Raw genomic sequence first — 17786 nt, 5'->3', positions numbered from 1 at the left:
GCCCGCACACTCTGAACGCCATGCACGACCCACACGCTCCACGCTTCTAGCAGGCCCCGCCCATCGCCCGGACGTCACGCATAACCCGTTCGCTCTGCCCTCACCTTCCACAAGCCCCGCCCCAGAGTCCTGCTCGGGTCCCTCCGTTCGCGGCGCCAGGCGACCTTGTGCTTACCCGCGCCACCGCCGGCCTTGGGGCACTGTGTTGGTGGCGGAGTAGGCGGCCATGGGGAGCCTCCGCGGCCTGCGCCTGGCGGCTGGTGAGACGCGGGCCGGGCAGGGGGTGGGCGGGAAGCCAGCTCGGCCGCTGTGGGTGGAGGAAGCCTGCAGCCTTCTCAGGAATGTAGTTGCTCTGTTCCATTGCTTTCCCCTCAGGTAGTTCGGAATCCAACTGCAGGGTAATAATAGGGGGAGAGAGCAAGGGATGAGCGAGCAACTGGTAAGCAAGACACTGCGGGCTAGCCGAGAGTGACCCTCGCACCTGGCTCTGCATCCACCCAGCTGCCACCAACTTAACGAGCCCTTTTGCTCCCGGATCACTTTTCCGACCCGCAGCCCCCTGTGAGCTCAGTTCTTAATGCACTTCCCATCCCTAAAACTACCCCATTGCCTGATTCATTCAGCTTTCCACGAGTGTTGAGCCTCCCCCTCCCCGCCACTCCCACCCCCACCATCTCTAGAGTTTTATCTCTCAGAGAAAACTTGAGTCTCGGGTTTCCTACCTATTTGGCATCTGATTAGGCAAGGGATGTATGGTCTCCCAGAATAACAGTAATTGTTTTCCAAAAATGGGGGGGGGGGGTACATTTCTTTTAAATAATTCTACAATAAAGTGCTTTGAATTTCTTGGAGGAAAGTGTTATGTAAATGCAGGATCTGTGGTTTGTTTCCCTTGTAGACATTTGTGTAATGACTATTTGGAGTCAGGGTTTAATTCGCCTTCTTGGGGAACCAGGAGAGCCTTTGCTTAGTAGGGGCTGAGAAATCAGAGTGTTTGCCTCTTGGCTGTTTTCTAGGCACCAGGGCAAATCACACTTTTGGTTACCTTTAGGAACTTTGATAAGGTGTAATGATTGATTCCTTAGTACCAAAACGTTGTTTACTTCAGATTTTACAAGAAGAATCGCCCTAAACTTGACTATTGAGATAATGCAAATGTACATTGTAAATGTAAATGAAATAATGTAAAAAAAAAAGTTATCCTTGACATTTCTTATTTTGCATTTCAGTGGAGTATGGACTGGAAAACATGTCTCATGCTGAATATTATTTACTTCCTTTAAAACAAATACCCTTTCTGCTAAAAGAGATTGATTTCATTGATTTGTTCAGTTTAGATGAACTAATTCCCCTAAAATCTTTTGTACACATCCTGTTAACCTTTTCAGCAAGGTAAGTGAAAGAATCATTGCTCTGTAAAAAAAACCCTGTAAAAGGGACTTTGACTACAGAACGAAGACTGAGTGTTTGTAAGTAATTCATCTTCTTGCCTTGAGAATATATTTATGCACTATAAGGATTCCAAAGCCTCTCTCCAAACTTTTGACGTTTAAGAACTTTACCATTGGGTAAAACAAAATTCCTTGAGCAATTTAAGAACAATTTATTTTACTCCAGATAGATCCACTAAGGATGTTATATGAGCAACTCTTCCCAAAGGATCTCTGAATGTCTGATGTTTTGTGAGCAACTTCAAGCAATTTGCTCCTTCACCCACTTCTGCCCATTTTATTTCTAAATACTTTGAGCTACATTGTTTTACTTGATTGATTTCTCATAGTAGCCCTCTTAGGTAAGTCTTATCGTCTCCTCTCCATTTTACAGATGAATAAACATGGGTCCGAGGGTTGGTTGACTTGTCCCAGGTTGATCCGCCATAAAATGTTAGAGTCAGGGGATGAGTCAGTGCCCTCTAATTCTGGAACTGTGCTCTTTGCTTTGTTCAGACTGCTTGTTCAGATATATGTGTACATGTATTTGTCATAGCTAATAGGGTCTCTTTGGTGTGAAATGGAAGAGTCATGAAATGCAGATTTTCTTGTGAAATGGAAGCAGTCATTCATATGCAAATAGTTTTCAAGTAAGAGCGATTTAACTGGCAACTTTACTAAAGGAATGGTAGATCAGATAGAAACATAATCTAGGCATACCTCATTTATCCAGAATATTATTTGGAAGAAGATACTTTAGGTGAGTGAAATTTCAAAAAGCCAAGGCTTAATCCTTTAAATGATGGACCCTTATTTTTAATTGTTTCTGTTGGAAATCTTTACTCCCTTAACAAAGAGAATGTAGGCTTTTACGATCTTGAATTTGTTTACTGTTTTGTAGATGTACCTGTAGAAATAGGTCAGGGTTGTTAACTTTTGGTTCTTGGACCCCTTCACAGATGAGAGGTCCTGTGAACCTCTGAAATTGCATTCACATTTTTATGATTATATGCTTGTTTGGGGAAGAGAGGATCCATAGCTTCCATCCATTACTCAGAGCAATCTGTGCTAAGCTAAAAAGCACTTTTATGATTTGGAACTAAATGGCTATTGACCCACACTACTGTGGGTCCCATGAGGGTAAAGATGGGGTCTGTTTTGTTTTTACTAAATCTTCAGCACTTACCAGTGTCCAGCTCATAATAGACAGGCCATAGATACTTTTTGGAATAATTGTTTTTAATATTTTATTATTTTTAATAAAATAATTGGTTTTTTATAATTATTACTTTCTATATAATAATTATTAGATCAAAGGAATGGAATGGTCTTATAAGAATGTTTCTTCACACCTTCAGAAAAGATTTACTGCCCTAAACTCCTTTGACTTAGCAGCAGATTTTAAAATAAATTTATTGTTATTTTATCAATGCAGTGGGCCATGGGCAGCCTCCTTGTCAGTTTTACCCACACCCTAGAGCATTAGAATCAATGGATAACTTAAAAGTCATGTAGTCATGTAGTACCCTAAGTTTACAGATGAGGAAACTTAAGGCCCAAGAAGGAAATTGACTTGCTAAGGGTCACACGATTACAAAGCTGGGAATATCTCCTGGTTCCCATTCTGATTTTATTTCTACTACATTCTGCTCCTTCATTGTACTTTTTGTTTGTTCTTACTAATCAGCCCTAAATGAGTACATGCCCATTTTTACCATTTTATGCCTCCAGTCTTTGGCTTTGCTTATCACCCCCTCCAGGTCTTGCCAACAGGTTTTTACTGAGCAAACACTGTGTGCCCTGTTCACTATGAAACCTCTGGAATTAGTGGACTGCCACTCTTCCTAGGGCTAAAGTTTATTGCAATGAATAAGCAGACCTATATAATATACCTGGAGAGCTTATACAAGACAGTATATATTAAGTTCTAGATTGCAGAACAGATTTTAAATGCTGCTCTGGTGTCCTGACGCTGGTTCCTCCTGGCTTTGTGCATATCTCTTTCCAGTTTCACAGGTTGTCATGTTACACTGGTAGCTTGAGATCTGCCATGGTGAGGGTTATTGGCAAACACTACAAATCAGGGCTTTTCCCCACCAACCCCCTCCCAAGAGCCAGCATACCACTGGCTTTAAGAATTCAGAGATTGAGGGTTCTTTTCCCTAAACCATGTAGCCTCTGAGAGCATAATCTGACCTTAAATATTTTTACCACTTTATCCTCATTTTCTTAGTGTTGACTCAAGTTGCAACCCCCTTTTTAATGAAAGTACATAGAACAGAAAATTTTACAATTCATCCCAAATGGTAAGAGTAAATATTGTTTTAGTCATATATATGTACACACACATAGGTATACATATATATAAATGTATGTGTCTATATTGGTGTACTTGGTCATTAAATAAAATGCATTTTTCCCTTTGGGAAAAAAAAAAAGAATTCAGAGAAAGAAAAAATAGTGTAGGTTAGGATTATCTACTGAAGGTTCCATTGAAACAGAAGGGATGGGAGAGTGACACGAGCAAAGGTGGGGGCAGTAATGAGTCTGCAGAGGGTGTGGGGGGAGAAAGGGCAGTAGGGAGAGAGGATTATCTTGGATTTCAGGAGGTACTAATAGGAGATGCGGTTTCGCCTTTGAGGGTTTGAACCAGATGAATTTGGACAAAAAGGAAACCTTCAAGAAGAAGTCATTAAAAAATATTTTTTGAAAATTAACATGGTCGCTGCATACAGGATGAATACCTGCTACCTATGAAAATATTACAGTAATCCGTAGGTGAAGTGATGATGGGAATGACAAAAAGAGAATGTATCTAGGAAGTATTTTGAAGAAACTGTTAGTATGACTTTCAGACAGAGTAATTTATGGAAGACGTAAAGACTGAAGTTCTTGAGCATGGAGGACTGAAGGAGTGCCACTCCATTGTCAGAAATAAGAAAGTTGGGAAGGCTTACTGGTTTGGCAGAGAGGATGGTGCACTATTGAGTGGGAGGTGGCATTGAGTTATAGGTGAGGATGGAACCTCAGTCACAGACCTGAGGACAAAGGAGGGGTAAAGTTAGGGGAATATATGGGAGCCATCAGTGTAGAGCTGATTATTAAAACAGTGGAGGAGTCCTCCCTGAGAGCAGTGCGGGACAGAGGCAAAAACTGAACCTTGGAGGCCTGACATAGTGTAAGCAATAGGAAGTGGCAGAGGATATTATAGAAGGTAGATCACAGAGGTCAGAGATGAAGGGAGAAAACGTGGTGGTGTAATGTAAGGGAGGACTGAGTCCTTGTAGAAGGATGAGATCATTAGAGTCAAATGGCCACAAAGATGGGAAGAGGAGAGTCAGATGAGCTAATGAAAAGATTCTAAAAGACATATTCATATGACTAGAAAGAGATCACTAATTTACAGCAATTTTAGTAAAATGAGTGGGGGAAGAAACATTATAGTTAACATGTGGGTGATGGGGTCAAGGTAGTAAATACATGCCACTTAGTCACTTGCACTATGAAAGGAAGGAGGTAGTATTTTATTTATAGGAGCTGTTGAGAACAAGTGAATGTTTTGTTTGAGATAGTGGACCCTCAGTACCACTGTGGTGTAATAAGTCAGGAATTCTCATCAACTGCCCATAGATGGTGAAAATTGATTCAGCCTTTCTGGAAAGCAGTTTGTTATATATTTTAAGAATCTTAAGATTGGACCTAGAGATTATCATACTAAGTGAAGTAAGTCAGAGAGAGAAAGGCAAATATCAAATGATATCACTCATACGTGGAAACTAATTTGTAAAAGATACAAATGAACTTATTTACAAAACAGAAGCAGACTTATAGATATTGACAGATTAAACTTATGATTACCAAAGGGAAATATTGTGGGGAGGGATAAATCAGGAACTTGGGATGAACACACATTACTATATATAAGATAGATAACCAGCAAGGACCTACTGTATAGCACAGAGAACTCTACCCAATATTCTGTGATAACCTATATGAGAAAAGAATCTAAAAAAGAATGTATATATGTATATGTATAACTGAATCATTTTGCTGTACACCTGAAACTAACACAACATTGTAAATCAACTATACTCCAATAAAATTAAAATATTAAAGAAGAAAAATGAATCTTAAAAGGGTTCATGTCCTTTAACCATCATATCCTTTTGCCCTCCACTACCAGGATTCTATATAAGAAAATAACCAGAAATGCCATTAAAGATTTATGTAGAAAACTATTCATTGAAATATTATTTGTAATAGTGAAAAATGGGAAATAAATCCAGCCATAGGGAATGATTAACTTCAGGTTATATCCATTTGATGTTATACAGGTATCAAAAGTATTTTTTAATTAATCTTGGAAAAGTGTGACATAAGCAAGATATGGAATTATCTGATTTTGGAAAATGTATATGTTGTGTATAAGTATAGGAAAAAGTCTGGGAAGAAATACACCAAGTTGTTATCCCCAGATGGTGTGATTATGGATGCTTTTGTTTTTCTTCATATGTTTTTTTAGTTTCCCAAATTTTCTGTTATGAGCAAGTGTTACTTTTATAAGTTAAAAGGTTTTTCGTTTGTTTTAAGAGTGGAGAGGCAATGTTTGGCAGGAAAAAGGCAGTGGAAAGGAAGGATCTAGAGTTTATGAGAATTTTGGTACAACATCTCTCAGCAAGAAGGGTCACAGTTGGAGTGGTTCAGAGTGAAGGAAGGCTAGTGTTCTTCCAAGCCTGCAGGGATGGATGAGAAAACAGATGGAGAGGTAGGGAATCTGTTTCTGTCACAAAACCTATTTAGGTCAGCAGCTAAGGCCGAGAGAGTTTCAAATAGCCACTGTTGGGAGTGGGCTGGAATGATGGGCTGAAAAAAGATCACCAAGGAGTGGCCCCATATCACTGAAGTTTGGCCACCAGAGACATGGATACTTTGCTTTCCATAGGCCCACTTCCCCACCCCAACTTAAAAAAAACTGGCCAGATTCCAAAGGTTTATTTATAAATCTATTTTTAGAACTCTTAAGATTTTTTTTCCCATAGAAACAATGTTACAAATGGTAGTTAGGGTTCTAGCCAGCCCACAAAATCTCATAATGTCAGTCAGTGTGTCTTGCCCATTTTTCCTTCCTAGAATTTTTCACATCTGTTAGTTCCTCTGCGTTAAGACCTATAACTGTCCTCTTTTCTTTGCACAACCCACTCGAACTACAGTGTTGTGACACCACTTAAAAGGTTTCCACATTTATGTCTACCCACTTCTGTTCCCTTTACCCTACTTCTCCCCCACCCCTAGCCTTCCCTGCATTCTGCACCCAGATTTATCTGCCATAGTCCCCATGGTTAGTGTTACTTTCCTGCTCAAAACTGCTCTGCCTGTTTCCCAAAATCTTTTTGGGGTATGGCAGACAAAAGGCTCTCACTGTGGGGGAGCATGCCCAGGCACAACTCTCATAGCCAGAGTGCATTAGGCCAGTATCATCACTTAAATTCTCAACCCTAGAGCATCAGCAAGGGTGTTAGCAAGGCAGTTAGGCTTGTGAGCACTGGTTGCCTGGCAGGCAGATGGAGAATTCTCTGTGCAAATCATTGTTTGAAGCCAGAAGAAATCCATCCCTTTTCAGAATAGTTGCAGACAGGAGTCTGCAGTTGAAGTCAAGCTGTTCAGGTCTCATCGCTGAAAAAGCTCAGAGCAAGTTAATGTTTCAGGTTTGTTCATTTGTTTTGTTGTGGTCAGCCTTTAGGGCATTCCCACCCAGCTTCTTCTAATGTAGAAAGCAAATCAGTGGTTTTCTATTCTAAATGAGCTCTGGGTGGGAATAAGAGCTCCAGCTTCCATAAGTGACATAATTGCCCTAACTTATTCTTCTTTCTAGTAGGTTTACTGAGCAGCTACAAACATTTGGTATATGATTTCATCATAACTATAAAATACAGTATTGACTAGATAGCCTATGTGTAGGAACTTTGCCATCCTCAGGATAAGCATACATTTAGTTTTTTCCTCCTGAGACTTAAAATTGACTCCGATTCACAAAACAGACTTTCAAAGTTCCTTATTCAGACTTGCTTTTTCCTATCACAGCAAACATTTCAGGACAAGCAGTATCCTATTTCAATTTTAGAAGGATTAAATAGGCATTTGTGGGCTAGCATGAATACCGCCTAAGTATTTAGATCAAAAAAATCTTTCCATGTGACATGAAAAAGGAATACTGTTGCCCCATAAACAAGGTGCTTCTCCCAGCCAGGATCATGGTAGCTCCTTGCCTTCTGGAACACTAGGAAAAGAGCAAGGTGGTTGGGCTGAGAGTCTCACAGCAGTGTGCTTGGGTCAGCTCTGTAGCTCTGGTCATTCATCGTGAGATAATGAGACAGTGGCTGTTTACCCATGGGGGCCTCCAGCTGCTGTAGAGGAGGAATGTGAAATAAAGCCTTTTCCACGGAGGATGAGGATGAGAACATGGAGGATGAGCTGTAGAACAGTTCACACACACTGCATGTCATCAAGTAGCTGAGAAGTGTATTAGAGACTGCATGCTCTGTAAAATCTGGAAGCTGGGGATATTTTAGTACTCCACAGGGATTCCAAACTTTCAGTGTAATGAGTTACATATTGATATGCAGAAGTTAGAAATAAAGCAGAGCTCCTTTTCAGTGAATTGCTTTTGAAAAGAGGGATTTTTTTTTTCTGTAGATAGACTATTTATTCAAGAAATGAGACAGTAAAATATAACCTTAAATACAGACAAAAGCAGATCTTCTTAAGTCTCATTAGAATCTTATTTATAGGATAGATTATAGGAATAGACCAGTGTATCTGACCTTTACAGCAAAACATGTCATATTTAAAATTAAAAAGTACTGAAAAATTGTTTAGAAAATACATAAAGTAGGGAGTAATATTTTGCAGGAAGTTACCTAATTTTGGAATAAGAACATGTTTATTTCCACAATGAAAATTTTAATAACTCATCTTTTATAAGAGCATTTTTTAATTGGTTTATGGTTGATTTACAATGTGTTAGTTTCAGGTATACAGCAAAGTGATTCAATTGTACATATTTATATTCTTTTTCATATTCTTTTCCATTGTAGGTTATTACAAGGTATTGAATATAGTTCCCCGTGCTATACAGTAGGTCCTTGCTATTTCTCTGTTTTATATATAATAGTGTGTATCTGTTAATCCCAAACTCCTGATTTATCCCTTCTCCACCCTTTTTCCTTTGGTAACCATAAGTTTGTTTTCTATGTCTGTGAGTCTGTTTCTGTTTTGTAAATAAATTCATTTGTATCACTTTTTAGATTCCACATATAAGTGATGTAATATGATATTTGTCTTTCTTTGTCTGATTTACTTAATATGGTAATCTCTAAGTCGATCCATATTGCTGCAAGTGGCATTATTTCATCGAAAAGAGGGATTTTGAATGCAGCTAGAGACATAGGTATTTAGCTCTGCAGGTGTGCCCTGGTCATTTATGTAGCCTGTGTTCAACAGGGACTCTAGCTGGTTGTGCTAAAAAGCAGCAATTCTCAAACATGGCAACACATTAGAATCACTTAGAAAATCTTTCTAAAAAATACTAATGCCAGAGTCCTCGTCACAGAAATTGGGATTTAATTGGTCTGGGATGGCCCTGTGTGTTGGGTTTTTGTTTTTCTGTGGTGATTCCAGTATACAGAGTTCGAAGTCCATCTTTTTAGAGTAGTGCTTCTCAAACTTTAGTATGCATAAGGATCATGTGAAGGGCTTGTAAAAACATTTTTCTAGTCCTCACCCCAGGAGATTCTGAAGGTTTGGGGTGGGGTCTGAGAATTAGCATTTCCAGGAAGCTCCCAGCTGAGGCCGAATAGCACTGTTCTAGACTTTAGAGTGTGTGGTATTGTTTTTCCTGTGTCTGGCACACAGCGTGTACTCATCAGCTATTGAATGAATGTGGCTATTTGATTCTTGAAATTTAATGTTCATATGAATCAGTTGGATATCTCATTAAAAATATAGATTCAAATTCTGTAGGTCTGGGTTGGGAGCTGAAAGTCTGCATTTCTAACAAGCTCACAGGTGATGGCAACATTTGAGAATAGCAAGGTGTAACAAGATATATATCATGTGTAATTTTCTCATCTCATTTCCACCAAGGTGCACTAGGCAGATGACCTTCACCTGGACATCTTTGGTCTACCCTGAATTGGGCACATTTCCTACTATACCCCAATTCTTTCCTTTTCTATCCCATTACAAAAACATATTGGAGTACAAATGAGTGAGAGTGACATTTTTATAGAGATAACATCAAATCCTCTCCAATTTTTAAAATATTAAATATCAAGTAAATATAAAAATTTCATAAACTATGTAAAAGTAAAAAACAATAAGATGTAATTAATACACATGTTTAAAAATATTCTTATTTAGAATAATTTTAATTTACAGAAAAGTCACAAAGATAGTACAGAGTTCTGTGTACCCTCACCCAGTTAACCCTAATGTTATCGCCTTACATAACCCACAGTACATTTGTCAATACTAAGAAACTAACATTGATACTTTGCTATCAACTAAAGGACAAACTTCATTTAGTTCTCTCCAGTTATTCTACTGATGTCCCTTTTGTGTTCCAGGATCCAATCCAGGATACCACATTGCATTTAGTTGTCATGTCTCCTTAGTCTTTGCTGATCTGTGATGGTTTCATATTCTTTGACTTTCATGATCTTGACAATTTTGAGGAATACTGGTCAGATATTTTGTAGGATGTCCCTCAATTAGGTTTTGTTTGATGCTTTCTCATGGTAAGACTAGGGTTTTGGGTTTGGGGGAAGAATAAATAACACAGAGGTAAAGTGCCCTTCTCATCATGTCATATTGGTATATAATATCCACATGATTTATTACTGGACTCATTTTATTTTTTATTGATGGACTCATATTTTTTACCTTGTTATAATCTATTACTCTTATTTATTTTGTTGCTCAAATTATTCCAGTTTAGGCTTTATCAGATCAGCTTCTGTGTCCCTTTACAGGCCCTCATCATTTTGTTTTTTGGACACTTCCTTACTTTCTGGCACTACAGGATGGATATTCCAGACTCATCTTGTATTTTCTCTGCCCCAACATAGAATCAACCAGTTTTCTCCAAGGAGCCCTGGTTCCTTTCATTGGATAATGGTATCTAGACACCAGGATTTGGCAATGAGTGTGCTTGTTGCTACTCAAGTGTCACTGATTCCAGGCCTTCCCAGTGGGCAGAGCTGGAAAATACATGTGTGTATACTAAACCATGTGTATACACATAATTATGTCTCTGTCTCATATCATCTCTAAATATGTATACACACATGTATATATAGAAAACTAAATGTGCTTATACTGAGTTTTCTGACTCTGACCCAGCACCACATTCATTCTAGCCTTCCACCCTTGCTTTTGGAACTTCTTTCTTTGACAATGAGAAACCTGGCTCTCATTATCTACCATTTAGTTAGTTACTTGTTCAATCCTAGTATATACTTATAAAGTAGTTTCAGAATTGTTAACCAATACTCCTGTAAGAAACAAATTTGCCAACTAAAGTACATTTCTCTTTGTCTTTAGTCTTACAGTTTCCAGTCAAAACAATATTTTCCAAAGTTACTTAGGTCATCTCCTTTTTTCCCACCTTAAAGTTTATAAGGTTAGATCACACATTTCTAATATAATTAGATACATTTGTCACAGTCTGATTTCCATCCTGGGAATCATCCAACATCCTGGTTGATATTTTAAAATTTGCATATATTAAAGCTCTCTGTGATATAGTTTTAGGGGTTTTGACAAATGCCATGATTTTATTTTTAAGCAGATCATTGGCAGACTTCATAACTAGCAACATACGTGCAACAAACCTAGCAGCTGATCTTCATACAGGTTAAGAAACAATAACTTAGATAATCTTCTAAAAGCCTCTTCACCAGCATTCATTGAACCTTCATTTATCATCACTGGTTCCCAGAGATTGGTCATGTTCCAGGTAACGTCACTGATGATTATCTCCAGGAGAGTCTTGAATGATTCTGACAAAAAAAGCATCCCCACCACTCTGCACTGTCCATCATGGATTGGAAAGAATGGGAAGGAAGGGACAACAGGGCAGAAGGCAGTACCTGAATCAGCCTTGAGACTGACCCACTAGAGCCTCCAGCCAGCAGTAATAACTCTAAGGCACAGATTTACAAATTGTGAGCCCCCAGACCAACAGTACTGGCATCACCTGAGAAATTGTTGGAAATGCAAATTCTCAGGCTCCATCTATACTTACTGAATCAGAAACTCTGGAAATGGGGTCCACTAGTGTGTGTTATGAGTCCTTTGGGTGATTCTGTTGCATACTAGAGCTTAAGGATTTATACTCTTAAGATTAACTAGCCATTTGCCAGTCAGAGCCTTATGGGCACAGTGAGGCTTCATCTTGACTTCTTGCTAAGGCTTTGGGGACACAGAACTGGTCAGCCAGGGACAGGCTGCAAGTGTAGCCAGATGGTTTAACCCTCTGGGTTTAATAGCCCTTTAAGGGCTGTTTTTCTTTTGTTTTTTTTGTTTTTAATTGCGATCCACCAGAGGATGGAAAATTTGGGGCTTGGATGTCTGGGGCAATATATTCTATCTCTTTGAGTTAGAAAAGTGGTCTTAATAATGATACTAGGGGAGGGGGAAGGGTAAGCTGTGACCAAGTGAGAGAGTGGCATGGACATATATACACTACCAAACGTAAAATAGATAGCTAGTGGGAAGCAGCCGCATGGCACAGGGAGATCAGCTCCGTGGTTTGTGACCACCTAGAGCGGTGGGATAGGGAGGGTGGGAGGGAGGGAGATGCAAGAGGGAAGAGATACGGGAAATATGTATATGTATAACCGATTCACTTTGTTATAAAGCAGAAACTAACACCATTGTAAAGCAATTATACTCCAATAAAGATGTTAAAAAAAATAATAATGATACTAAAACTTTTTTATGCTTTAATTTTTTTGTAATTGCAAAATAAAGACCGAAATCACATCAAGACTTCATATATATATATATTTTTAGTGATGTCGGGTTTTTAAATTATTTTTTACAATGGTTTGTTATTTCTAATGTGTATAATATCATGTTTGTTTATGTTTTAATAACCATTTATACCTTAAGGAGGTACAAATTCCTGGCCTCCAGTATGAAGTTATAGTAAGAAAAAGTTGGGAGATATTTTCTGATCTAGGTAAACCTCTCATGCCTTTAAGTCCCTATTCTTCACCTCCACCCCCAGGTATGTCTGTGACCTCAAGTACTACTTCTCTTTTCATTATTCCTCTGTTCTAGCCATGCTGGCCTCCTCTTTGTGTCCCTTAGGGCCTTTGCACTTACTGTTGTTTCTGATTGAAATACCCTTCCACCAGATAACTGCATACTAGCCCCCTCACTTCCTTCAAAAGTAGCATTCTCAAAGAGAACTTCTACTTCCCTATCTAAAATTTCACACACACACCACATTCCAAGCACAGAAACACTTTGACTCCCCATTGTTTATTTTTTCTCTCTGGAATTTACTAACTATATATATACATATATATACATATATATGTGTATATATATATATATATATATATATTCCCCCCTTCCTGTAGTAGAATGTAAGTTCAGCTGGCATAGATTTTTATCTGTTTTTTATACTGCCTGGAACAATACCTGACAAGTATTATTTGCTGAATGAATAAATGTCTCCAAACGTGCATTTGTGTGACTGACAGTAAGTAGGTGTACATGGTAACATTTTTGCTTTATCATTATTACCCGAACTGAGCTGAGAGGCAACTTGTCTTTTATTCTCCTAAACTGCCTCTGTTCTAATTAAGAGGGATGGGGAAGGACAGTACCTAAGGAGATAATTATTGATTCTTTTTCTGTTTCCTCTTTAGACAGTAGAGCTCACTGCCAGTTAACTTTGTTGCTTTCTGTCTCAGCACCTGCCAGAAGGCAATGGGACAGGATGGTGTGAGATGGGGATTTATAGGTCACATTAAACCAGTGGTTCTCTGGGGAAGATGAAAAAGTCGAGATGGATGGTGGTGATGGTGGCACAACAATGTGAATGTACTTAATGCCACAGCCCTGTACACTTAAAAATGGTTAGAATGGTAAATTTTGTGTTATATGTATTTTACCACAGTTTTTTTTTTTTAGAAAACCCCAAAACACAGTGGTTCTCAAAGTGTAGTTTCAAACCAGCAGTAGCAGCTTCACCTAAGATCTTGTTAGAAATGCAAATTCCCAACCTTCAACCCAGAATTGTTGATTCCAAAACTGGAGGTAGGTGTGCCTAGTGACTTGCATTTTAACAAGCCATTCAGGTGGTTCTGATGCATACTGAGGTTTGAGAGGTGCACAGCATTGAATAATTGTTTTAATCCTTAAGCTATGGAAAACTTTTGAAGAGGTTCATAGGATTTCTTCATGCCCTGATAACTGTATAAAATTACCTTGATCAGAAATGACCAGCTTAGGGGTAAAATTGAAGTGCTCTGGAAATGTTTTGAGGATTAGTGCTTTAAGTAATGTTTCAAGAAACAAACTTAATGCTTAGAGTACCTGCTGTGTTTCAAGCATCTTGCCAAATGCTCTCACACTTGTTTTCCATTTAACCCTCAAATCAGCCCTGGTGAAGTAAATACTACATTACCTACTATACATTTAAAACAAGCCGAGATCAGTTATAATTTATCTACTTTTCTTACAGTGTATACTTACTGTCACTAGGTGGCACTGGTGGTGTGGCTACTCAGACCCAGGCAAAGCTTTCTGGGACTACCTGCCTAGAAAACTGAAATAAACGAGGCCTTTTATGAAAGAAATCAGACTGCAGACAACCACAGATCTTGATACATGTAGAGGTTCTAACTTAAGGTATGTCAGAGTTAGGACCTCTGAAAATTCACTCCTATAAAAAGCGATGAAAACATTATCATAAAGTCTTAAAATCAACTTTTTCAGAACTCTAGGAAATAACCAGAGGCTTGTGACAGTCTGTGTAGCATTTGTCAAAGAAAATGACTTACTCGTGGTAAGAGCAGCAAGGCTAATGGAGTTTTAACTGATTCCTGTCTCCTCTTGGCTTCACAGTAGCCTTGAAAACTAATACCTCAAAATTGCAGTATCTCTAAAAACCTAGCAGACACTGAAGAAGGCAGAATGGATTTGGAGCTCCCCCAAAGCCCTAGCCCCAGAGGACTGTTACTGTTTGGCCTGTGTGGCAGTTCCATGGAAATGCTCACTCACAGGGCTTGCCTTTTTTTTTTTTATTAACCTGACTCAGAGCTAATACAATTCAAACAGCTTCTTTCTCACCCACCCCAGAGCATGCCCCCAAATGCACACATAGCTCTCCAGCAAAGGCTGGCAAACTTATTGGTGCAAGGCATTTAGGGAAGTCTCTGTCCAGTTATCAGTGGACTGCTAAGCTAACATAGAACATAGATTTCTGTGGCAAAACACAACAAAGAATATTGGGGAATACAGAGCATTGGAAATAGAATTGAGAGTCTGGAAATAAACCCTCATATTTATGGACAAACGATTTTCTATATTGTGTCAAAACAATTCAACAGGGGAAAAAATAGTTTTTTCAACAAATGGTGCTGGGAGAATTGGATATCCATATGCAAAAAAATGAAGTTGGATTCCTTCCACACATAATATACCAATATTAACTGAAAATGGATGACAGACCTAAATGTTAAAGCTAAAACTGTAACGTTCTTAGAAGATAACATAGGAGTAAACCTTTGTAACCTTGTATGTGACACCAAAAGCTCAAGCAACAGAAGAAAAAATAGATAAGCTGGACTTCATCAAAATTAAAAATTTATATATTTAAAGGACATCATCAGGGACTTCCCTAGTGGCACACTGGTTAAGAATCCGCCTGCCAATGCAGGGGACACTGGTTCAAGCCCTGGTCTGGGGAGATCCCACATGCCGTGGAGCAACTAAGCCCATGCACCACAACTACTGAGCCTGCGCTCTAGAGCCCGCGAGCCACAACTACTGAGCCTACATGCCGCAACTACTGAAGCCTGCATGCCTAGAGCCCATGCTCTGCAACAAGAGAAGCCACTGCAACGAGAAGCCTGCGCACCACAATGAAGAGTAACCCCTGCTCGTCGCAACTAGGAAAGCCTGCACGCAGCAACGAAGACCCAACGCAGCCAAAAATAAATAAATAAATTTATAAAAATAAATAAATAAAGGACATCATCAGGACTTCCCTGGTGGTCCAGTGGGTAAGACTCCACGCACCCAATGCAGGGGGCCCAGGTTCCATGCCTGGTCGGGGAACTAGATCCCACATGCATGCCACAACTAAGAAACCCACATGCTGCAACTAAGCCCACGTGCTGCAACAAGAACCAGCACAGTCAAAAATAAATAAATAGGGCTTCCCTGGTGGCGCAGTGGTTGAGAGTCCGCCTGCAGATGCAGGGGACATGGGTTCGTGCCCCGGTCCGGGAAGATCCCACATGCCGCAGAGCGGCTAGGCCCATGAGCCATGGCCGCTGAGCCTGCGCATCCAGAGCCTGTGTTCCGCAATGGGAGAGGCCACAACAGTGAGAGGCCCACATACCACAAAAAAAATAAATAAAAATAAAGGATGTCATCAACATCATGAAACGACAACCTGAGAAATGGAGAAAATATTTACAAATCATATATCAGACAAGGAACGTGTATCTAGAATATATAAGAATGCTTATAACCCAATAACAAAAAGAGAGCCAAGTTAAGAAGTGAACAAAGAAGCTGAATGAACATTTCTCCAGAGAAGATATACAAAGAGCCAATAAACATGTGAAAATATCCTCATCCTCTTTACCCAGTAGGGAAATGCAAATCAAGACTATGTTGGGAAGGAAGAAATTTTCCTCTACCCTTCTCGGTTCTTGTGGCTGCTCTAAGAATTAAGTTGACATGAGACATAATGAGTTGACATTAACTAACATGTATACATGAGAGAGACCCTGGAAAACTGAGTAATTTGCTGAAATGGCTGAAACCCTCACCTTAAATACCATCTTCAGGTGAAGTCAAAGAGGATGTTGGAAGTAGGGGTTTGAGACTTCAAAGGTGAGGAAGGCAATTGACATGGAGATGGAATAGCAAATGTTTGGTAAATAAATGTTTGCTGGGCCATGCAAAGACAATGGGAAACAGGGTGGACTCTGATGTCCAGGCTGTTTCCACCACCACACTTAGCCCATATTCTTTACAGATATCTCTGATGATAGCTCTCTTCCTGGAATAGACCCTCTATCTAAATTTTTTTTAGGAAATTAGGGGAAGGTTAAAGTTTCTTCCTGAGTCTTCTGGGCCTTGATTGTTTTCAGCTAAAATAATCCACATGCCAAAGACATTTTGGGGTTGCAAATTTCACTTCTCTATGACCACAGTGAGGTACCATGTCACACCCACTAGGATGGCTTTTTAATTAACAACAACAAAAAAACAAGGCAGGATGTAGAGAGACGACCCCTCATATATTGCTGATGGAAATGTAAAATGTAAACACTTGGAAAAGAGTCTTGAAGTTTCTCAAACAATTCTGTGGAGTTGCTGTATGACCCAGTACTTTCACCTCTTACCAAATGCCCCAAAGAAATGAAAACAGATGTTCACTCAAAAACTTGTACACAAATGTCCATATCAGTATTATTCATAATAGCCAAAAAGGCCACATATTGTGTGATTTCATTTATATAAAATGTCCAGAATATCCAAATCAATAGAGACAGAAATCAAATTAGTGCTTTTCTAGGGCTGGAGGGAGAAAGAAATAGGGAGTGACTGCTAATGGATTCAGAGTTTCTTTCTGGAATGATGAAAATCTTGTGGAATTAAATACTGTAGTAGTGATCCATACATAACTTTGTGTATATAGAAAAAACAACTGAATTGTACACTTTATTTTTTATTTAGTATATATATTTAAAATTTTTTTACTTTATATTGGAGTATAGTTGATTTACAATGTTGTGTTAGTTTCAGGTATACAGCAAAATGATTCAGTTATACATATACATACATCTGTTCTTTATCAGATTCTTTTTCCATTTAGGTTATTACAGAATATTGAGGAGAGTTCCTTGTGCTATACAGTAGATCCTTGTTGATTATCTATTTTATATATAGTAGTGTGTGTGTGTTAATCCCAAACTCCTCATTTATCCCTCCCCTCCACCTTTCCCCTTTCGTAACCATAAGTTTGTTTTCTAAGTCTGTGATGCTATTCCTGTTTTGTAAATAAGTTCGTTTGTATCATTTCTTTACATTCCACATGTAAGT

At 39.0% G+C, this 17786-nt stretch overlaps 1 protein-coding gene across 2 annotated transcripts in view; it reads left to right on the top strand.

Annotated features, from left to right (window-relative positions):
- The first annotated feature begins 127 nt into the window (after positions 1-127).
- FAM162A (family with sequence similarity 162 member A) overlaps positions 128-17786 on the top strand; it is a 37760-nt gene continuing 20101 nt past the window's right edge. Inside the window, exons 1-2 of one of the 2 annotated variants that reach the window (XM_079705466.1) lie at positions 128-260; positions 13635-13760. In XM_079705466.1, the coding sequence (XP_079561592.1) occupies positions 227-260; positions 13635-13760 (160 nt within the window). In that variant the 5' untranslated portion in view covers positions 128-226. The remainder of the gene's footprint in view (positions 261-13634; positions 13761-17786) is intronic. The other variant, XM_079705467.1, reaches the window with a different exon arrangement.

Source organism: Hyperoodon ampullatus (assembly GCF_949752795.1).
Source record: "Hyperoodon ampullatus genome assembly, chromosome: 5".
NCBI classification, from domain to species: domain Eukaryota; kingdom Metazoa; phylum Chordata; class Mammalia; order Artiodactyla; family Ziphiidae; genus Hyperoodon; species Hyperoodon ampullatus.
The sequence above is the reverse complement of the archived record's forward strand: the minus strand, read 5'-3'. Positions and strand labels throughout refer to the sequence as shown.